We start from the raw sequence: 23866 nt of genomic DNA, 5'->3' as shown, positions 1-23866 counted from the left end.
GTGCACAAGTGTGCATAAGATGTTGATTTCACCTTTGTGATGGTGGAAGAATTGGAAGCCTACTATGAAAGAGAATATGCACATTGAAGTTTAGTCACACAAGAAAAAACTCTGCCATAGTTAAAAGTGAAAAAGTTCAACCTCACAAGAAGCAACATGGTTAAATCTTGAAAACAACTCTGGAAGAAAACCGTGTTATTGTGATAAGTAAACATTGACTGTATTTAAGTTTTTTATTTTATTTTATTTTATTTTGCCTCCAGGGTTATTGCTGGGGCTCAGTGCCTGTACCATAAATCCACTGCTCCTGGAGGCTATTTTTTCCCCTTTGTTGCTTTTGTTGTTTATCATTGTCATTGTTATTATGGTTGTTGTTGCTGTCGTTGTTGGACAGGACAGAAAGAAACCAAGAGAGGAGGAGAAGACAGAGAGGGGAGAGATAGACACCTGCACACCTGCTTCACCACTTGTGATGTGACCCCCTTGCAGCTGGGGAGATGGGGGCTCAAGCTGGGATCCCTGCGCCAGTCTTTGTGCTTCTTGCCATGTGTGCTTAACCCACTGCGCTACCACCAGACCCCCTCTTTTATTTCTTTTAATTGCCACCAGGGTTACCACTGGGGCCAGTGGATGCACAATGAATTCATTGCTCTTGGTGTCCATTTTTTTCCTGACTTGGGTGGCCTTTAACCCGAATCCTTTACATGGCAATGTGTATGCTCAACTATGCTACTACCTTTCTCCATTCATGTAAAATTTTAAAACAGCAAATATAGTACTTTCTGTAAATCTATTGCTTATACAAATTTTGAAAGTCTAAAAATGTTTTTGAAAATTATCCACACTGCCTACAGGATGGTAGTTTCCTCCAAGGGAGGAAACACTATAAACTTGAGTATAGGATACAAAGGCTTCAACTGTGTTTTTTTTTGTTTTTTTGTTTGTTTGTTTTTTTGCCTCCAGGGTTATCACTGGGGCTCAGTGCCTGCACTATGAACCCATTGCTCCTGGAGGCTATTTTTTCCCCTTTTGTTGCCTAACATTGTTGTTGTTATTATTATTGTTGTTGGATAGGAGAAAGAAATCGAGAGAGAAGGAGAGGACAGAGAGGGAGAGAAAAATAAACACCTGCAGACCTGCTTCACGGCTTGTGAGGCGACTCCCCTGCAGGTGGGGAGCGGGGGACTCGAACTTACGCGGTCCTTGCGCTTTGCGTCACTTGCACTTAACCTGCTGCGCTATCGCCTGGCCTCCTTCAACTGTGCTTTTAATATCTTCCTTAAAGAAGAAATTATGTGAAATCAGCTTGGAAAATATGGGTTTTGGGTGTGAAATTATCTTGGTTTTTTTTGTCTCTTCAGTTTATGAATGGAGTGTCTGTCTTTATGACTGTTTTGTAATAAAAATGCTCATGCCATTTCCCTTAAGCATTTGACTATGGAAGGTGAAAGTGGTGTTCACTAGAAGATGAAGTGTGCATTGCCAGGAGAAGATACCCAAGTCAAGGCAACCTTTGGGCAGATGCTTGTTCAGATTTGCAGCCAGGGTGAGTCTGGCTGGACTGGGGGAAGTATACCTGCTGGGGAGCAGGGGAAGCACAGAAGAGGCGTTGGAGGACGTGGGTTCAAACTTTAGGAGTTATCACTCCATGATGGAGTGATACCACAGTGTCTCTCCTATTCTCCGTCCCTCTCTTGTCTTTCATCCTCTACCAAGGTGGCTACTGGGATCAGAGGAGTCATGCAGGCAGAGTCCCAGCACTAACTCTGGTGGAAAAAAAAAAAAAAAAAAACAGATGCAGTAAATTTTCACTGATGCCTCCTTCACCTGCCTTCTTGTCCTCCACATGTTGCACAGCCATTTTCCTATGACACTAAGATGATCTTTGCAGCCTCTGCCTGACATGTGACTCTGAGCCTATCACATCACATCTCCTCCTGCAGATACCAGCTTCTCACTGCCATGGCCCATCCTCAGTTTGCTGTGCACAAACCCTTTGTGAGTTGGTTACTGTTACCTCCTCTGCCTCATCTCCCTCCTTTCAGCCCAATGGTGACCACTGTTCACACGCTACTAGAAGTCTCGATGGCCCCTCTCTCAAATAGAAACTTTGCTCACATTCTGTGCTTACTTGTTCATATTCCATGCCCATGCAGGATTCCACCTGTCTCCCAGGCCCACTAGCACGCTTCAGCTGCAGTGATGTGACTATCTCCAGAACTGGTAGTGTGAATACACAGTAGGAACTCAATAGGAAGGGCCTTCCATGTATCCTTCTGGGAAAGCCGACAGCAGCCTGAGAACATCACTATACTGTCACATGCAACATCAACAGTATTTGGATTGGCACTGATCGGGAAAATGACTTAAAAAGAGTAGGGGCAAGGGGAGAGAGTGTTAGAGTGTTTATTCAATAAAGGATAGCATTGCCCTCTAGCCTGAGGCTACTGGGAAATAGTACCTGTGAAACTGAGCACATTAGAGTTTTCTAGAGTTAAATTTGGAATTGGGATGAGGTAGGAAAAATCTATGCTCATTGAATACAAAAATGCAATTTTCTGTCAGTGTGGGAACTGAAGTATCTGCAGCAAATTATATTTAAGACTCTATTGTCACAGGCAGATTAGCTAATGCTTGATTTTAAGTATAGGCTTCTAATGCTATTACTCCTGGTTAGCTTTGCCTGGCAGGTAACCTTGTGGAACAAATGACTGCATGGCTTGAATAACATATTTGATCAAACAGGACAATTCTTTCAAAAATTGAGTTCTCTGTGGCAATTTGAGACCTGTAATCAGCAAATTAGATGATTACAGCAGGGATAAAAATAGTCTTCTAACAATGTCCAAGGTATAAATGTGATTTGAATTTCAAAATGTTGAATATGTGGTAGGAAAATGCACGGTTGGGTAAATATGACTAGACATTATCAGATTTGATTTCTTTCTACCCCTGCTCTGAGCTAGTCATATTTTGCTGGCATAAAACCTAATCTCATTTGTGTCTGAGTTAGAGGATAGAAATGTATCTTGCCCTATGCTCCAAATCTTAAAGGACTCCATAGCTTGACTTCTCTGTCTCGGGAACTTCAATGTGAACCTCCAAATTTATTTACCCACTTGATATGAAACAAAACTCCAAAAAGCAATAAATGTCCCAGTTCCACAATAAAGATGGCACTGGCAAATCTTCAACACTTATCTCCTGAAGGCCAGTGTTTCCTTTCTTTTTTTTTTTTTTTTTCCTTTTCCTCCTCCAGGGTTATTGCTGGGCTCGGTGCCTGCACCATGAATCCACCGCTCCTGGAGGCCATTTTTTCCCCCCCTTTTGTTGCCCTTGTTGTAGCTTCATTGTGGTTATTATTATTGCCCTTGTTGTTGACGCAATTCGTTGTTGGATAGGACAGAGAGAAATGGAGAGAGGAGGGGAAGACAGAGAAGGGGAGAGAAAGATAGACACCTGCAGACCTGTTTCAACGCCTGTGAAGCGACTCCCCTGCAGGTGGGGAGCCGGGGGCTCGAACCGGGATCCTTACGCCGGTCCCTGCGCTTTGCGCCACATGCGCTTAACCCACTGCGCCACCGCCCGACCCCCGTTTCCTTTCTTTTTTAAAGAACCTATTTATTATTATGGGACACAGAATTAGGATGAGAAGGGGAAAGGGAGAGAAAAAAATAAGACACCTACACCACTGCTCCACTGCCCATGAAGTTTCCACCCTGCAGGTGGGAACTGGAGCCTCAAAGAAGGGTCCTCACATGTAACTTGTCGCTTTACTGGTTGTGCCACAGCACAAACCCCTTTCTCTCTTAAAAAGTTAACGTATTAGGGAACCAGAACCTGACTCTAGCATACTCAATACCAGAGATCAAACTCAGACCCTCATGTTTAGAGTCCAATGCCTTATCCACTGAGCCACCTCCTGGATAGCAGGAGACCTGTGCTTTGGTAGTGGACATGAGAGCAACTCCAGTGAGGTCTGCATTCTGTGAATTGGGGTCTTATAGGATGATGTGGTATACCATTAGATCTATCTTCATAATTGGTTGAGAAGTTACTGTTTCTCCACCTCAAACACAAATTAGACAAGGGAGACCATATCACTTCCCTTTCTTGGGTTCTTCCTGCTGATGATTCATGTCTGCCTCTGGACATTTTTTTCATCCAGGTTGACCAGAGCTTCCATTTTCACCTGTGGTGTCTGTGTTTATCACTTGGCTTCACTTTATCTGAACTGCAGAACAAAAATAACTTGGCAAATAGGTACACAGAGGCAACCAGTGAGGTTGTAAGGTTTGCAGTGACAACTAGCAAATGAAAGGAGTGCCATTACGAGGGTTTATTTGTTTATTGTGACCCTGAGGGTTTCAAGCAGAGGTAAAGAAAATATTGATTACTTTGTAGCATTTGTCTGTGTGAGACCCTAGTTTTGATCCCTAGCAGCACATAAGGAGCAGTAAAACCTCTTGTGAAATATGTCTTTTTCCCCCCAGAAATGTAGTTCTCCAACAGTTTACACATAAAGCTCATTTTGGGATAGTCAATAGTATTCTGTCACATGATGGCTTACTAAAAGTTCACCAATTCGTATTTACCCCTAACACACTGTCAACCTAGTGTTAACCCATGTGTCAAGTTCTCAAATTCATAAAACTTTAAAAATAGAAATGTTTTCAGTGCCAGATTTCTGCATAGAAAATGTCAAGTGTAAATGAACAAATTTTAAGATTTTTCCAACAGGTCACTAAAAATTCACTGCTTTTCAAAATGTGAGAACATTTCTGCCTCAGATGAGGAAATAATTAGCCAGGAATATTGTTTAAGTAATATGAATATTATAGTAAAACTTGTTAGAACTATTAACATCAAAATGTGAAAGGTTTCTTTCCAATTTCAATTTTATTTAATCTCCAGGGTTATTGCTGGGGCTCAGTATCTACATTACGAATCCACTGCTCCTGGAGACCATCCCCCCCCCTTTTTTTATTGGATAGGACAGAAAGAAATTGAGAGAGGAGGGGGAAGATAGAGAGGGAGAAAGATAAGAGATCTTGTGAAGCAACCCCCATGCAGGTGGGGAGCTGGGGGCTTGAGCCATGATCCTTGTGCAGGTCCTTAAACCCTTTGTACTATGTGTGCTTAGCCAGGTTGTGCCACCACCCAGCCCCCATGACACAAATTTTAAATGGGTTGTTCTTCTTTATACTTTACATATTTACAAAATGAGATAAAATACCAAGTTGAAAATAAATGGCTTTATTTCTCATTCACCCTTTTTTTTTTTTATTTTTATGAAGTCACACATACACCAAAGCATGAGAATGTGAAACACAAAAATTAGACATGGTCACCACTTAGAAAAAGTTCAACAAAATATTATATGAACTGAATACATTAGGCTTAAAGTTGATAGTGACCTCTCCCATTAGCAAGGCACTTGGTGATTCCATTAATGGTCAAGGAACAGACCAAATGCTGGCATCATGGCCTTAAGCTACATATAATTTTATTTTGCATTTTCTCATAGTTTCAGGCTACAATGTTATATTAACAAGTTCTCTAAACAAAAATTCTTTTAAGTTAGGATTTGGGCAAGAATAGAACATTAAATAACACATCTTTTTTTTTTTTTTTTTTTTAAATTGACCTCTCACCTGTCCTAGGGGAGAAATCACATCTAAGAATCCTCTTGGATGCAGCCAGCCAGTGGATCTGACTGGAGCAGCCACTATATAGGATATTAAGAGAAATGCTAATGTTTCCCTCTCCCAATTTGGTGACTTTGGGGAGGTAACAGAGGCTGCACCTGAAGCTCACTTCAAAAAGTTTCTTTTTAACTATTTGCTTGCAATGTATGAGCTTCAAACATAGTGTTAATATAAATTTTGATAAAGCCCCATTCAGAGTTGATTTCTAACTTAAATTACCAGACCATAGCTCATAAAACCAGCTGTCTCAAAGACAGTGTTACCTTTATTAAAAAACGGATAGACATAGCAGCATTTAGAAAATGAGTTCATAAAAGGCACTGTGTATCGCCAACTGATAAGAGTGAAGGGCAGGCCCTGAGCACATCTGGTTGCAGGCTCTGCATCACAATACTCACAACCACCTGTTCCACTTAACAGACACAACCCAGAACACCTGATGGGAGACCAACAGAACATGGTACGGTACCCCTCAACTTCAAGCCTTTGTTATTTGTATGAATAGTCAATTAAGTCAAGTATCACCCTCCTTAGCAGCATCTGGAGCACTCGTTGGTGTTCTGGAGGTGGCTGGTGTACTTGACTCACTTATTTAAAAAAAAAAAAAAATCTAAGCATTCAATAAAAAACACTTCTCCTTGCCCAATACCATCCATAGAAACACTTCTGTTGCAGAAGAGACATACTCTTCCATTTATATTTTAAATAACTTGTAAAAGCTCATGCACGCCTCTGCTGCAGCAGACACAAGAGACTTGGAGCAGGCACTTCCGCACAACTGTCTTTGGTAGAGAATGCTGGTGTGGTCATGCTGTTCCCTGTCCACCGTTCTGCTTCTCACTGCTTTGTGGAGGGGTAAGGACCCCAGTGGGGAGAGGAGAAATCCTACTTTGTTCAGACAATATGGCTTTCTTTGCTTGGGCTTTGTCCTGTTGATAACAATAAAAGTCAGAAACGTTAAAATGACAGGATGTACGCTCTGGGTTTCACTTCTACCTGAAGAAATGTAAAGAGGCTATTTAGCCAGGTGTAAGAATCTACCTTAGAAACACGGGGCAATACTGACCAGCAAATCCAAGCTGTTTATATGGGTTTGGATGTTGTGGGCATCTTCAGTAGGGACTCCCCTGAAGTGCTTTAGTTTTGAACTTCCTGTTTCCCTTATAACCATGGCAAACGGAACCATCCACTTGACACACTTTTCTATATCACACCACTGGTACCCTGCAATGAAAATTTTAGGCTTAATATGAGGTCAAGAAAGAGTCTACAGGTTTAATAGTGAACACACTGGCCAGCCATCATACCTGAAACTTTTTGCATCAATTCAGATGAAGAGAAATGATACAAAGCAGAAGCAGCAAGTACACCGTAGGGGAATTCTAAGCAGCCAACATCCAAGACACAAAGATCTAAAAGCTACGGGAAAGAAAGAACACTGAAACAGATAGCGGAAACAAACCTTTCTACTTTAAGCTAGTGGTGAGATAGGCAGCCTCAGAGAGGTAGTGGTGTCACTTACCTCTGCAATCTGTACAAAGATCTGCTGGGGATACTGTGGCAGGAGCACTTCATAAACATCATTTAGATATGCAACCTGCATGTATACATTCAGCCAGGACACTATGGTGAGGGGACTTAAACGCCACTTTAAAGCCTAAGGGAAAACAGAGAAGGGAGAGCAATAATTGAAAGAAAGCCATCTCTGCTCCATATGGTCCTGTGCATGCAGTCACGTTCTGTACCGTAATATGATCTGTGGAGAACACCTAGCCAGATGCACTCACAAAGGATGTGGAAAAGATACTATATATATATGGATTGAAAAATTAACTGGTAACCTACCTTCATAATGATTAATTCCATGTTAAGTATCTGATCTCCTGAACAAGCACCATCTGTTACATAAGCAAACTGGTGCAACTTTGGAGGATAGATTTCCTGGAAGGAAATAAAGGAAGACACTACTGTCAAAAAGCCAGTCAATGTTTGTATAAAACACATCCAAAAATGTTGTCTTCTTATCCTGAATGCTATATTAATTATGAGGGCATGAAAAAGGAAAGAGTATACTAATAGGTAAATAAAGGTCTCCTCTAGTAGTTCAAAATGTGTTAAAATTGTGAAAAAAAAAAAGATATACCTATTCTCACAAAAATAAATCAACATCTGTTCACTCATAGGACATATCCAAATATTTGCCTTTTTAGTATCTTTAAGCAGTATGCTTGAAAGTTGGGACCACCCACCTTTTTATTAGTGTCAGAAAAGTCTATGTATTTTGTTGTTGTTTGTTTTGTTTTTGTTTTCTTTCCTCCAGGGTTATCGACGGGGCTCAGTGCAGGCACTACGAATACACTGCACTCCTCCCGGTAGCCATTTTTTCCATTTATTTTTATTTTTTTATTGGATAGGACAGAAATTGAAAGAGGAAGGGAAGATAGAGAGGGGGCGAGAAAGACAGATATCTGCAGACTTGCTTCACCACTGGTGAAGCGATCCCCCCCTGCAGGTAGGTTGCCAAAGGCTCCAACCAGGAACCTTGCATGGGTCCTTACACTTCCCATTATGTGCACTTAACCCCATGCACTAATGCCTGGTCCCCAATTCTATGCATTTTTCTACACAAAAATGCCTCATGACTTTTCCAACAACCCAATAAATCACACCAAAGTTCTAGTCCCATTAGGTGAAAACTTAACTTTTTGCTTTTAGTAGCTACACTAACTTAAATGGTCTAGGTCTATATGCTCATTACTTTTCTTTACTCTCTAGTCTTTCTTGGGGAGCATGTGTCTTAGTTTCTAGACGGCTTCTTATTAGGAAAATAAGGATATGTACTATACACAAGTATTTGGCCTTTTCCCCTAATAACCTCAGTGGAGCTCAAGAAACAGTATGTGCTTTGTAACAAATATGTGAAAATTACTTACCTCAAGTTTGGCAGCAATAAATAGAGATGAAATCCCAATAAGTTGTAACAGTGTTTTTACAATATTTTGTTGTGTTGCCATATACCGATCAAAGAAATCTTGTGCCAAGTAAAATGTCTCTCTATGAAGTTTATAAACTTCACACACCTGAAAAAATATTTAGAACAGTTACTGGAGGAAAAGACACACAAAAAGCTTGATATATATTTTTGTGAAAGGTATTATAACCAAAATGAGAGAGTACTTTGCTTTTCTGAAAGTATGGTTATATTACCAGAATTCAGACATGAGTATTAAGTGTTCTGTAATCTACATAATAGTAAATGTTCATAGTGCAGTGTAGCAAATTCTGTTCACAGCCTGCTGGAAATAGCATTTTCACAGAAGAACCATAAATTTTATCAAAGACTGGTACCTCTCATAAATTTCACTATGACTTGGGGAAAAAAAAAAAAACACTCTCTTCACACCTAGATGTGATCAGTATGAAAGTTTAAAATAAAAGCTAGAATCTAATTTTTCCCCCTGCCACAGGGTTATAACTGGGAATCAGTTCCAGGAAGCCTTTTCTCTTTTCATATAGAGAGGGACAGATGAAGAGGAGACACACCTGCAGCACTGCAACACCACTCATGAAGTTTATCCACTGCCAACTGGGGACTGAAGGCTTGAGCCTTAGAAAATTCTATCAATTACCAAAGAATACTTCCGAAGTCCAGGTGAAGTCACAGATTCCATTTTTTGTAAAGTATCACAACCTGATTAGGTGTGAAACTAAAGCTCTGTTCTATAAGAAATAAACTTGGGGGTTGGGCGGTAGCACAGTGGCTTAAGTGCACGTGGCGCGGAGCACAAGGACCCAGCGTAAGGATCCCGGTTCAAGCCCCTGGCTCCCCACCTGTAGGGGAGTCGCTTCACAGGCGTTGAAGCAGGTCTGTAGGTGTCTATCTTTTTCTCCCCCTCTGTCTTCCTGTCCTCTCTCCATTTCTCTCTGTTCTATCTAACAACGACAACATCAAAAATAAGAATAAGAATAACCATAACAACGATAAAATAAGGGCAACAAAAGGGATAAAAAATAGCCCCCAGGAGCAGTGGATTTGTGGTGTAGGCACTAAGCCCCAGCAATAACCCTGGAGGCAAAAAAAAAAAGCCTTAGATATATTTTATCAGCTGACATCGGGCATACAATCTTCTATACCAAACAGATTGATTTATATGCTCTGTATAAAACAAATTGCCTTAAGCATGTTTTAAGTTCATGCTTTTGGTTCAGAGGTTACAGATTCAATCCCTAGCACTACCACAAGCCAGAGCTAAGCAGTGCTCTAGTCAAAAAACAAAAATAAAAATGGGTCTTTAAAGGAACCAAACACAACCATCCAAAAAGATTTGTGCTATATTCATGGCAGCACAATTTGTAATAGCCAAAACCTGGAAGCAACTCAGGTATCCAATAACAGATGAGTGGTTCAGCAAGTTGTGGTCTATACACGACAGAATACTACTCAGCTATTAAAAATGTTGATTTCATCATTTACAGTCCATCTTGGATGGAGCTTGAAGAAATCAAATTAAATAAGTCAGAAACAGAAAGATGAATATGGGATGATATCATTCACAGGGAGAAGTTGAAAAACAAGATCAGAAGAGAAAACACACAGCAGAACTTGGATTGGAGTCGGTGTATTGCACTAAAGTAAAACACTTGGGTGGGTGGGGGGAGGATTCAGGTCCTGGAACATGATGGTAGCAGACTCAGTGGCGGGGGGGTTGTACTGTTATGTGGAAAACTGGGAAATGCTATGCATGTGCAAACTATTGTATTCACTGTCAACTGTAAAACATGAATCCCCCAATAAAAATAGATAAAATGGATGATTTTTCTGCCAGAGCATCGATCAGTTCTGGCTTATAGTGGTGCTGGGAATTGAACCTAGGTACCTCCTGTATGCAATTTTTGCATAACCATTATGCAGTCTCCCCAGGAATAATTTTTAATGTTTAACAATTATTGACACACATTTCTAATACTTGTTCTTGTCACCAATTGTTGAAGAGAAATATGTGATCAATAAAATATCTGAATATGCTTTGCTAGGATAAAATTCTGTTCAAGGGGGCTGGGTGGCAGTGAAGCGGGTTAAGTGCACAAGGGTCGGCATAAGGATCTTGGTTCGAGCCTCCAGCTCCCCACCTGCAGGGGAGTCGCTTCACAAGAGGTGAAGCAGGTCTGCAGGTATCTGTCTTTCTCTCCCCCTCTCTGTCTTCCCCTCCTCTCTCAATCCTATCCAACAACGTCAGCAATAACTATAAGAATTATAACAATAAACAAGGGCAACAAAAGGGAAAGAACAGCCTCCAGGAGCAGTGGATTCAGTAGTGCAGGCACTACCGAGCCCCAGCAAAATAAATAAATAAATAAATAAATAAATAAATAAATAAATAAATCTGTTCAGAAAGAGAACTGATTCAAAGGAAATAAAGAAGAGCTTGAGGACTTTTGATTGTTAGAAGTAAGCATACTCATCTGTTTTAAAACTTATGGCAATGGTTATTTTATCAATTTGGTATTAACTGGCTAAGTTTAGAAGCAATTTAATTAGCAAAAATCAAATGCCAGTGCCTCTAAGTGAAAAAGACAGCCTCTGCAACTAAAACTTTGACAAAAAAAAATTAAGGATGAGATGACTTAGAAAAACATCTGAGGAGCTTTTTCCTCTTGCCACTGATCGTCAAGGCACGTGGAGGTGGAGGTATGTGTGTATTCAGATTCAGCTCCACTCGTAGCCCACCACCATGGCCGAAGAAAGCATTGCTGTTGTAGGTCTGTAATGCTCGTTAATACCTCTTTACAAGAGGTGCTAAAGATTGCCCTCATTCATGATGGCCTTGCATCGTGGAATTTTTAAAGTTGCCAAAGCCTTAAACAAGCACCAAAGCCCATCTTTGCATGCTTGCATTAAATTGTAATGACCCTATGAACACCAAGTCAACCTAATTAAGGATGATGACAAACAAAAACTTGGGCAATAGGTAGGCCTCTGTAAAAAGTTGTTGACTGCAGTTTGGATGGTAGTTAAGGACTACGGTGAAGAATTCTCAGGCCAAAGATATCATCAAAGACTACTTCAAATGCAAGAAATCAATAACAATTGGCTCTTACAAAATAAGTAAATAAAAATAAATATCTGAGGAGTAGGACCAGGTTCAACATCCCACACCAGAGTGGCCATATCATAGGGCAGAGCTGAGCAGTGCTCTGTTAAGATAAATCTTTCAAAAATACATCCAAGAGATGAAGAGACTTTGATTTTATCACTCCCAGGCTGACTTTTTCTCTTTAATTGAGAAGGAGGGAAAGGCACCACAATACTAAAGTTTCCCCCAGGGCCTGGCATCCCCACATGGGACCATGACTCAAACTGAGGCTGCACTCAGGGCAAGACACGAGAAACAAAAAAGGAGCAGTATAGTATATATAGTACAGCTCCAAAGACAGAAAGTGTCACTGGAATTGACCACATAATGACATTATTTGGGAATGGCCAGTGTTTCTAGCTAATAGGAAGACTCAAAACTCACCTCCATTAACCAGTCCAGAAGAATCGCTCGCATTTTAGGCTGCAGAAGAGGGTGCCGCTGCAAAAAGTGTTTGTCTCTTAAATACATTCTTTCCTTGTTTAACATCAGTCTCCAGACTTCCTCTCTATTTGCCCAGCTACAAACACACGGGCAGGAGGTGGGGGCGGGGAAGAGGCACAGGAAACAAAAGATACATGTCAGTAGTCATACTAGTGAGGTGAGGGTGAGGATATGGATTAAGAGATCTGGTAGTCACTTACTTTAGGACAGGCAGTGGTGAGGCTCTGGATGCTGGGAAATTCTGAGGACCATGTACAGAGTTTACATATACCAGCTCATCATCATCTTTGTCAGGTGTGGGGATCAAGGAACAGGGATTTTCACAGGCTGTATTACTGTCCCAAGGCTGTAAAAGAAACATTTAAAAAAGACTTGATGTGGGGGTCGGGCGGTAGTTCAGGTGGCACGAAGCGCAAGGACTGGCGTAAGGATCCCGGTTTAAGCCCCCAGCTCCTCACTGCAGGGAAATCGCTTCACAGGCAGTGAAGCAGGTCTGCAGATGTCTATCTTTCTCTCCCCGTCTTGCCCTCCTCTCTCCATTTCTCTATGTCCTATCCAATATCATCATCAACAACAATAATAACTACAACAATAAAACAAGGGCAACAAAAGGGAAAATAATAAAAAAAATTTGATGTAAACTACTTATTAGAATTATTTTATGAGAGACCAGAGTTCTGGCATATGTGATGGGGGTGTCTAACCCTGGGTGTCAGGCATGCTAGTCCTATATTCTACGGAGTAAACCCTTTTTTAAAAGCTATTCTTGGGAGTTGGGCAGTAGCACAGCGGGTTAAGCACACATGGCGTGAAGCACCAAGGACTGGCACAAGGATCCCAGTTCGAGCCCCCAGCTCCCCACCTGCAGGGGAGTAGCTTCACAGGTAGTGAAGCAGATTTGCAGGTGTCTTTCTCTCCCCCTCTATCTTCCCCATCTCTCTCCATTTCTCTCTGTCCTGTCCAACAAGGACAACATCAATAACAACTACAATAAAAACCAAGGGCAACAAAAGGGAAAATAAATATTTAAAAAAAACCAAAACTATTCTGTTATCACTGTTATCATCTTTATTGATTGGGTAGAGACAGAAAAATTGAGAAGGGAGGGGGAGACAGAGATACCTGTAACCTTGTTTCACCACTCACAAAGCTTTCCCCCTGCAGGTAGGGAACAGGGACTCGAACCCAGGACGTTGTTCACTGTAATGTGTATGCTCGACCAGGTGCGCCAATTGGCCCCGAGTAAACCAACTTTTCACTTCATATTTGTAGTTGTAAGATACTCAATAATTAGTCGCTTTATTATTTTTATTTATTTACTGGATAGAGATAGCTAGAAATCTTGAGGAAGGGGGGAGATAGAGAAGGGGAGAAACAGAGAGACAACTACAGCACTGCTTTGCCACTCAAAGCTTTCCCCTTTTAGGTGTGGACCAGGGGCTTGGACCCCAGGTCCTTGTACATTTAAACATGTGTGCTCAACCAGGAGCACCACTTCTCAGTCCCAATTAATGACTACGCTTTCATTAAGTTTCTGTCATTAACACAAGAATCTGTGCAGTAACTAACTAAGAAAGTAAGAAGTCAGTAGTATTTTATATACACCATTATCTTCACATGAGGTGCTTGAACAGCAAAATGGATTCAACAAGGGAAGACAAAATGTAATCAGCTCTTACATTACAAAACCAAACAAAACATCCACTTGCAACTCAGTAAGGTCCTGGGCATGCCTTCTGAGATAACTTGGTCACAACTCAAAGATCAATTAACAAGTATCACAAATCTACTAAATTCTCTTGAAAGGCAGACTATCTTTTTTTTTTTTTTTGATGAGGAAAAATAAAATGAAGTTTATAAATATGTATACCTCCTGTATACATGGAGGACACAGAAAAATGTATTAACTCATTCATGTAGTTACAAAAGGCAATCTAAGAATTTCTAAAAGCACTCCAAATTCAAAATTATAAAAGATAAATGTAAAGTGATTGCCCTCTATAATCCAAGTCTTCATGTTTTAAAATGGAACATCAAATGCAACGTACTGGAGTGTCAGAAGTCATGACGTATTTTTCTTCTTTCTTTATAAAAAAAATTTTATTTTATTTTATTTTAATGAGAGATAAAGAGAATGACAGAGGAACACCAGAGCACTGCTTAGCACTGGCTTATGGTGGTGCTGGGGATTGAACCTGGGAGCTTGGGGCCTCAGGCATGAATGAAGTCTTTTGCATAACCATTATGCTATCACCCAGCTCTTTCCTATGTTAAAAAAAAAACAAAACATAATGACATTTCCAACAACCCAACAGTTTGTAGGACAAATTAAATATAAAATGTTAGGGACCTCTGCTTCTCTTAACTCAAAAGTAAAACAAAACCTCGTCCACTCAAACAATGGTGATAGATGAAGATAAAATTTAGACATCCCTGAGGACCTTTGAATCCCAGTCCCAACGTCTTGAACAGAGGAAGACTCAAACAATTTAGTGGACAAAAGGCCACCATTACACATCAAATTTGCTTTTCTCTTAAAGATTTCACATCTCTAATTTTTAAAATTTTCAATATTTGGGAGTACTGTCAATTGGTGGCTATCACAGCACACCGGCTACTTTCAGAAGAAGCCCAAGCACTTTCAGTTTACTGAGCAGAGCAAAGCAGGATACAGCTCTTCTCTACCCAATTTGCAAAGAATCGGGCATGCAAATTAACCATGACTGTTCTTGCCAACAGCTGTTGAGAAGGGCAATCTCTTCCAGCTCTAGTATTATATGCTGGCAGCATTTCCTTGATTCAAAAGGGTCACATTACAACAGTTCTAAGTTGTTCTTCATTCAAGAATGTATTCTAGCTTGGAAGTCAGAAGCTGGGTGCCACCCTCAGCCAGATGGCTGAAACAGCTGAAAGCAGGCCTTCAGAGATAAAACTAGTAGCAGTTCCCAACCTGTAGTTCATAGACAAATTAGGTGAGCCACGAAGACATAGTTACCAAAATTGTCTTTTGGGAACCAGTGTCTGGAACAGGATATTGGATCTATGTCCTTTCACTTGAGTGTATACAAATTACTATTAGTCTGACTTTTAGAAGGAATGAAGTAATAACAAGAGGCCAGTTCTTTTATTCCTAGCCACCCTTGACTTACGCCACATTTAATTAAGACGAGAACTACCGTATATGAAGTATCTTCTGAGAATTTATTTCCTTAAAGTTTATGTATTTATTTTCCATCTATTTGCTTATTCATTTCTTATTAGATAGAGACAAAAAGAAATGGAAAGGGGAGGGGGAGACAGACACAACTCTACTTCACTCACGAAGCTTTTCCACCTATAGGTCGAGATCAGGGGCTTGAACCCAGGTCCTTGAGCACTATAGTGTTGTGCACTTAACCTGGCACCTGTTCTGAAATTTATAAAGTCCTAGATTCTACTTCAGTAAAAAAAAAAAGAAAAAGAAAAAAAAGGCTAAGTTTCATCTATAAATAAAAAAAATGGATTTTAGATTAAAAGGCTTTCTTTTCATTAAGAAATGCTTGAGGTAAGAATCGAAGGTCTGGGGGGATTGGTAGCATAATGGTTATGCAAAGAGACTCATGCCTGAGGCTCCAAAGTCCCAGGTTCAATCCCCCACCCACACCACCATAAGCCAGAGCTAAGCAGTGCTTTTTTTTTTTTTTTAAAGTCAACAATATTTATACAGCTTTCCCTTATTTGGGAGTTACTCTCTTCCCTGATCCAGCTTTCTAGCCCTTTTTCCAGCCATGACATCATCTCACCAGACAATAACTTGGGTCCACCTGTAAATCAGATGTCAGGCTCAGAAAAATAACAAACGACAAAAAAAAACAAAAAACAAAAAACAAAAACCCAAAAACAACTAGTATAGTCACGGGCTCTTTAGAATATAACTAAACCAAGCCTACTAACTATCTACAAAACAGAGACCCCCAAATCTTCATCTGCAATATTCCAGCCTTTAGGTTCATGATTAATCAACAATTTGTATGACTTTATATGTTCACTCTACTTTCAGCCAACAGATTCCAGGTGCTAACATGATGCCAACTGGACCTCCCTGGGCAGATGACTCCACCAATGTGTCCTGGAGCCCCGCCTCCCCAGAGCCCCACCCCACTAGGGAAAGAAAGAGGCAGGCTGGGAGTATGGATCCACCTGTCAATGCCCATACTCAAACGGGAAGCAATTACAGAAGCCAAACCTTCCACCTTCTGCACCCCATCATGATCCTGGGTCCATACTCCCAGAGGGATAAAGAATAGGAAAGCTAAAAATAAAATAAAATAAAAGAATAGGAAAGCTATCAAGGGAGGGGATGGGGTATGGAGTTCTGGGGGTGGGAATTGTGCGGAGTTGTACCCTCTTATCCTATGGTTTTTGTCAATATTTCCTTTTTATAAATAAAAATTAAAAAAAGACAAAAAGCAATGGTCTGTGTAGTCTTGAGATGAAACAGTTAATGGAGTTTAAGGAGAGGTCAGTCTTAGGTACTACTTAGATAATCTTTGAAATCAATCTACTCCATAACTCCAAAAAGTTAATATGGTTCTACTTCATCCAAAGTTGAAAATCTCAATTCAAAACACAGCTGGGAAAATAGTTTTGTATTTCAAAAAGATTCATTTTCTAGTAGCCACAAAAAAAAAAAAAAAAAAAATCAACCTGTTTGGTTTGAAGGTATTGGGATTTTTTTTTTTTAAGGGTAGAAAAGGGAGGAGAGAATGAAAAGAACTTAGGGTACAGTCCTACTTCCTCTTTAAAGTTATTTCTTGTTCAGAGAGGGAAACAAATCCGTTGTGTTCAGTGGAACCTCCAGAGAAATGGTAATTACTAGGATCTTATATGCAGTGACAACTGTTAAGGCAAACAATGTGGCCCAGTCTGTCCATTGCTTCGAATTCCTTCCCTCTTCCAGACCCAGCTGCTAAGGCTATATTGCACATTGCCCTACAAAGGGATGTGCAGCCCACTGCTCATCTTGCCAAGACCACTGCCACTGCTCAAATACTAGTCTTGCTCAGCTTGTATCTCTAAGAGGGTCAGAAGGCTGGATCAGCTAGTTTGGAGATAGGCTGCTTCCTCTACTGGAGTCATAACTACACTCTTCAGCCATTTCTGGAGGTGAAGAGATAATTTGAGGCTTTTCTGCTAGGGACTTCTGATAGTATAATAATTATCATGACCATGCAGGAAATTGGAGGGGAACTCTATAAAGGAACGGCAAGAGGAATAGGAGAACAGCTAGTAAAAATAATATGCTCAGACACAGACCGTTCCACTACTACTCTGGCTGAGGGTGGGTCAAGCCCCAGACACTGGGGCATCACTGTAGGTAATAGACAGGTGGACTGGAAGAACTTCCAAAAATGCAGTTAAGTGTAAAACCTGGACTAAACATGGTGGGAAGAGGGTTACTGCCGAAAAATACACATAAACCCCCACTGGCATAGCTTCCCAAAGAAATACTATGTTAGGAGCCTCCTCCACCCTCACTCCAGTTCACAGCTTAGCTAACAAGGTTGCAGGATGGACTCTGCCCTTGGCTTGCACCGAACTCTGGGTTACTTTCTTCCCCTGAGTCTCAGTTTCCTCAAGGGCAAAAGGTGAGAACTGAGATATTTAATGTCCATTCTGGTTCTTGCAGACATCACCGCCTATTTGCAATGTCAGGAATACAGATCAGGAGCATAAGCCCTTCCTTCCTGGAAATACTCAAGACTGTCAGAGGCTGGTGCCCACCCACTTGGATTGTAGCCATTGTTGCAGGGGAAAAAAAAAAAAACAAACTTTCAGCAAGAGGCAAGGGAGCATGAAACTCAATTTGCCTGCAGAGCACTGGAGGCCCTTCCACCTAGGCCCAGTGAGCAAAGGCACCCACCTGATTGCCAGGCTGGCTTCTCACTGTTTGGTCCATTTTGGCAATTTCTTCATCTGGATCCTGCAAAAACTATCATAAAATAGCCCGAAGGAAACACAACACACAGTCGAAGAAGACGAAGATGAAGAGACGAAGACGAAGAACGACACAGAGAACGAAAGAAAGAAAAAGCTGGTTAGGTCATGAGCACCACTTCTGACCAAGGTACCACTCTCAACCTCGATCCATAAAAATGTGGGCCGAGCCCAGTGTGGTACCCAAGTGAGATGGGGTGGGATGTGGGGCGATGGATTACCTCCCCCCCTCCAACGTGTCCCCTTTGTACTCACGACAGTCACATTTGCTTTCCTTTTCCTGGAGCGAACTGAGACATCGGTGCCACTTTCCTCTCTCATGGTGTCCGGCTCCTTGGCATCCCTGCAGAGACAGGGCTGCGGGGTTTGGGGCGAGCTCCCCGCAGCTCAGCCTCCCCTCCCCTCCCCCAACGCGGCGCGGGCACTCACCTCTCCCTGCTCTCCCTCGGCATGGCGGGGTCACACGTCGGGCCTGGGGACACGGAGCGGGCGCGGCATGAGGCCGGGCCGAGGGGACCCGCGCCCGCGCCATCCCCGCACCCTGCTCCCCCACCCCGCGCGGGCGGCGGGAGCCGCAGGGCCGCCCGGCCGGGAAAATGGCCGATGGGCCCGGGGTGGCCTGTCACCCGCGGCGCCGCCAAGAGCCCGCTCCGCTGGGTCGGAACCCGGGGCCGGGAGGCCCGCGCCATCCTCCGAAAGCCCAGCGGGCCCCGAGCTGCCTCAGTGTCCCCCTCCGCGGCCCCTGTCCCCAAGCCGGTCTCCGCGCCTCCCTGCTGAGGGCAACCCGCGAGGACGCCCCCGCGGACCCCGGCCTCACCCCGCCCCGACCCCACGGGGCGCTCGGGGAGCCGTGGCCGCCGCGCCTTACCCGGAGCCGGGCGGCGTCGCAGGCGGCAGGGCGAGCAGGCGGCGGCAGGCCGAGTGCGCGGCGGCGGCGGCGGCGGCGGCGGCGGCGGCGGCGGCGGCGGCGGTGGTGGTGGCGGTGGCGGGATCCGCGCCTGCCCCCTACACCGCGCTGGCGGCCGTGCCGGCTGCTCCTGCGCCCGGCGGAGAGCGGGACATTTAAAAATCCCAGCGCGCGGAACCAGCCCCCGGCCCGCCCCCGCGCCCTCCCGCCACCCTCCGCCCCGCCCCAGCTCCGGCCCCCTCAGGGCCGCCCCCGGCACCGCCCCGCCGCCGCGCCGGCCAGCCCGGGCGCTCCGGGCCGCACAAGGCGGAGCCTCAGGGGCGGGGCCCAGCGGCCGGCGGGGCGGAGCTTGCGCGGGGAGGGGCGGGGCGCGGGGTTGACTGGCCGGCGCGCGCCGAGCAGGGGCGGGGCCGCGCAGGACAGGGCGCGGGAGAGGGAAGGCGCGAGAGCGGGACGGGGCGGGGAGGGGCGGGGCTCCGGGCTCCAGGGGGCGGGGCGGGACCGGGTGGCGGCAGAGCGGCAAAAATCCGCGTGGCCGGCTCGGGTGGAATGTAAACACCGCGGCGGCGAGGGTTCGGGGCCCGGCGAGAGTTCGGCCTGGGGGCCGCTGGGGCCACGAGGGGCCGCCGGGGTCCGGGCGGGATCGGGCCTTTGGCGGGTCGGCTTGCTGCGCGCGCGCGCGCGGTCCCTCCTCGCACGTCCTCCCCGCCCCCAGACGCTGGGATCCGGGCCCTGAATCCGGGGCGGGGATGTACCAAGGTCACCGCGTCAGGTCTCTGGGCGTCGAATCTGGACTTCCGGCTCGCAGGTGTGGCGGCCCCGCGTGGGCCAGTTGCTAGCCCCGGCCACGCGTCCGCCCGCGGCTCCCAGCTGCAGGCTGCGTTCTGCCAGGGGCGGCGCACTTCCCACCGCACCTCCGCGCGCCCTCACCCCGGCACCGAGTCTCCCCGCGCCGCCCGGCGGCCCCTCCGGGTGAAACCTCCCTGGCGGCGGGGAGGCCGCTCAGTGGGAGCGCACCGGAGTTGCGTGCCTCGGACCCCAGACGGCCCGTGTTCATTACCCCATTCGCCAGAACTGAGAGCCGTGCTTTGGTGTCTCTCTCATGGAGATTAAACTAAGCCAACAGGAAGGCCTTTCCAACAGTTTGCCAAAATGTTAGGATCAGATCCACACTCGGAACTCAGGCATTATAGGAATGGCCCTCACCCCACAGAACTGCCTCCTCCCCTTCCTATGCCTCCTCTGGGGTCGCCGATTCTGTTTCTATTTCTTCTTTCCTTGGTGTCCCTCTTGGTGTCTTTGCTCTCCCGCCACCACCCTCCTTGGCATAGTGCCTGGAGGAAGTGAGTACTTAAATCATTTTTGTTAATGAAGATCTGAAAAACATGCAGAAGATTGAGAACATCAGGTGTTAAGCAATGGGTATTTGAAAGTAGTGGTCAGTGTCGACTTTTCCTAAACACTGCTATGGCCCCCTCTGATGTACGTTTTCAGTGATTGTCTTCTTGAGTTAGAACCTGGGTCATCATTACATGAATAATGGCCAGTTTTTGGTGTAATCAATGGAATACTACACAACAATAAAAATGACAAGCCTCTGAAATGTGAATGAATGTCAAAGATAAATACTCAGGACAAGGAGCCAAACAAAAGAGTATCACTATCTGATCCATTAATTAGATTTTTTTTTGAAAAAAATTATATTAATGAGAAGGTTGGGGAGATACTATAAAGATTTTTGCAAAAGCATTTCTTGCCTGAGGCACTAAATGTCTTAGGTTTATCTCCAACACCTCCATAAACCAGAACTGAGTAGTTCTCAGAAATAATAATAAGATGAAGAAGGAGAAGAAGAAAGAAAGACCAGAGCTTGGCTCCTCCATTAATTTAAGTGTAAGAAAAGACCAGATTCAGCAAAAAGAGCAGTAGTGATTTCTGCAGTGAGGATAATGACTGGGAAGAAACCAAGGGAACCTTCTGAGTCCTACATGTATTTTATATCTTGATCTAGGTGGTGGTTATATGGTTGTGTGCAAACATACAAACATATTGAACTTAATGATTGTGTACTTTTTTGAGTATATGTTAAACACCAATATAAAATAGAATAAGTGTGTACACAAAGCAAACAATTCCTGCCCAGTTGAGTGCTTCCAGTGTAGAAGGGAGGCACTCATGTAGCCGAGCGGAGGCAGCACAGTGATATGAGGGTTTGTGATGTTGGAGAAAAGTGGGAGAGGAATTTTTAACCTGCTGTTGGATGCCAAGAAGGCTGTGTGGGAACAGACGGGATCAATTCAACCAGGATGGATGACTTTGGCAGAGATACTAGCAAAGGTAAGTCTAAGGCAGTTGAAACAACCTGCCAAAGGCTAGGGTTTTTCAGAAATTATTAATGGGTCGTTTTTGACTGATTCATTTGATTCTGGTTCTACATCAGATTCAGAATTTCCCCGTATTCCTCCACCTTGGGGACACCAGATTCTACTAGAAGTGGTGGCAGCATATTGCCTCTGCTGTGATGCTTTAGCAAACTTCCTTAACCAGTAAGTGCCTCAATTCACTTATCTAGAAATTGGGGGTGATCCTAATTACCCCACCTCCAGGGTTGCTGTGTGGGGCAAATATATTGTGACCCATAGTGCATTTGCAGTAGAATCTAGCGTATTGTAGTCAATTAGTATTAACAGTTAGAACTATTGTGCATAAAACTGCAGGTGACATCTGCTTAGCATTATATGATGTTCAGACCCTGCTGGTGGTGGAAGGGTAAGGACAGGATCCAGACAGACTACTGGGGTCAAAGAGCAATACCCATGGGAGTTGCAAGAGGAGCAGTCCTTCCCAGATGGGATTCCTTAACCCTTCCTCACCATCCCACCCACCCCAGCAGCCTTGAGAACCCAAGAAACTAGGCCAGCCTATAGTCTGCACTTTCCTGGGCCTCTGGTGCATACCTCCTACTAGTTCCTTAAAAGCAGTGAACAAGGGAGTCAGGCGGTAGTGCAGAGGGTTAAGCGCACGTGGCACAAAGCACAAGGACCAGTGTAAGGATCCTGGTTCAAGCCCCTGGCTCCCCACCTACAGGGGAGTCACCACAGGCAGTGAAGCAGGTTTGCAGGTGTCTATCTTTCTCTCCCCCTCTCTGTCTTCCCCTCCTCTCTCCATTTCTCTTTGTCCTATCTAACAACGACAATATCAACAACAACAATGAAAAACAACAAGGGCAACAAAAGGGAAAATAAATTTTAAAAAAAGTTAAAAAAAAAAAAGCAGTGAACAAGAAGGTAAGCAGGAGTGAGGTTTGTCAAACAGGGCTGATCAGGGAAGGCTTGGAGCTGGCTGGAGCTTTGCTGTTAGGCAGAACTGCACATGTTACTTGTCTGGCCTGCAAAGGGGAGAGCCTGTCAGGCTGAGCATGGGAATGCCCAAAGAGGTGTGTGTGTGTGTGTGTGTGTGTGTGTGGTGGGGGTGGGGTGGCCAGGCAAACTGCTGTACCAGTGTAAGCTGTGGGGTGGGTGCCAAGCAAGATGGGAGCCCAAGTGTGGGAAGGCCCTGGGGGCTTGGCTCCCATCCTCACCAGCTCTGGAAATCTGTCTGCACAGGCCTGCCAGGTCAGTCAGAATCAAGAGTCCCAACCCATTTTCCCATTCAGATCAAGCTCACTGAGCTGTGATAAATCAATGGGTGGTACTGACTCAGGGGTCAGTCTAGTTAGTGCTTCATCAGGCAGGAGACTGTGAACAGTTAAACTGCAGTGAAAGTTAAAACATAACCTTTCATCTTAGTGTATGATGGAACAATGACAGCAGCTCACAGTCTCGGATTCTGTGCTAAGCTTGGAGTTGTTGCTTAGTAGAGACTAATTTGAAAATACTTGGGTGGGGGAGATAGAGTAATGGTTATGCAAACAGACTTAAAATCCCAGGCTCAATCCCTTGCACCACTATAAGCCAGAGCTGAGCAGTGTTCTGAGTATCTCTCTCTCTTTCTCTCTCTCGCTTTCTCTGCATCTCTCTCAAAAATGAAATAAAAATAAAATGTTTAAAAAGTATGTTATAAAAAAGTATTTATTAAAAAAATACTTCAAGGGTCGATGTTCATAACATCCTAAACATGCTCCATCTTGCCTGAAGATTGGAAGGGAGGGTGACTGTAGGGATAGGATGGGATTGTGGGATGGGGGTGATCAGTTATGCAGCAATACACTAGCCCCTTAACTTCCCTTATCTTAAGCTAGGGTGCAGAAGTGCTTTGGCCTGTGTCTAGCCTCCGTATCCCCAATTTTCACTATAACCTTTTCCTGGGATTGTCTGAAAAGACATGCCACACTTCAAGACAGGACAGGAGTTCTTAGAGAGAAGACCCAAGGATGGGGATGGGGGGAGAAGATACAGAGGGAGAAGGGAGGCAGACACCTGATTTGCTGAGTTCCTGGATCCAATCAAGTCCAAGGTACTGGCAACTTTCCTGATAATTGAATCCCATAAGTTGTTTTCATGTATTTATCTAGCCATGTAAAGTAGGTTTTCTCTTAACTTGCAATAAAAAGAGTCATATGTGAATAAAAAGGCAATAAACTATCAAATTCTGCCCTTGTGTGCCCATCAGAGAGCTACCCATGTGTATAGAACCCCTGTATCTTCATAGACCTTTAAACTTAAACTATACTGGCATGGCTGGCCTGCACAAGATTC

General features: G+C 44.1%; 1 protein-coding gene across 1 annotated transcript; it reads right to left on the bottom strand.

Moving 5' to 3' along the window:
• Window positions 1-5235: 5235 nt before the first annotated feature.
• CCNE1 (cyclin E1) lies at window positions 5236-20053 on the bottom strand. Its single transcript, XM_060185642.1, is given in 15 exon segments — window positions 5236-6541; window positions 6544-6637; window positions 6775-6932; window positions 7016-7127; window positions 7231-7365; window positions 7554-7649; window positions 8642-8788; window positions 12227-12362; window positions 12487-12632; window positions 18189-18257; window positions 18518-18605; window positions 18692-18734; window positions 19131-19200; window positions 19234-19299; window positions 19925-20053. Coding segments are annotated over 12 exon segments (1317 nt in total). The 5' UTR covers window positions 18715-18734; window positions 19131-19200; window positions 19234-19299; window positions 19925-20053; the 3' UTR covers window positions 5236-6428.
• Between the last annotated feature and the right edge of the window lie 3813 nt (window positions 20054-23866).

Source organism: Erinaceus europaeus, chromosome 2 (genome assembly GCF_950295315.1).
Source record: "Erinaceus europaeus chromosome 2, mEriEur2.1, whole genome shotgun sequence".
NCBI lineage: Eukaryota > Metazoa > Chordata > Mammalia > Eulipotyphla > Erinaceidae > Erinaceus > Erinaceus europaeus.
This window is presented reverse-complemented; position numbering and strand designations above follow the sequence as displayed.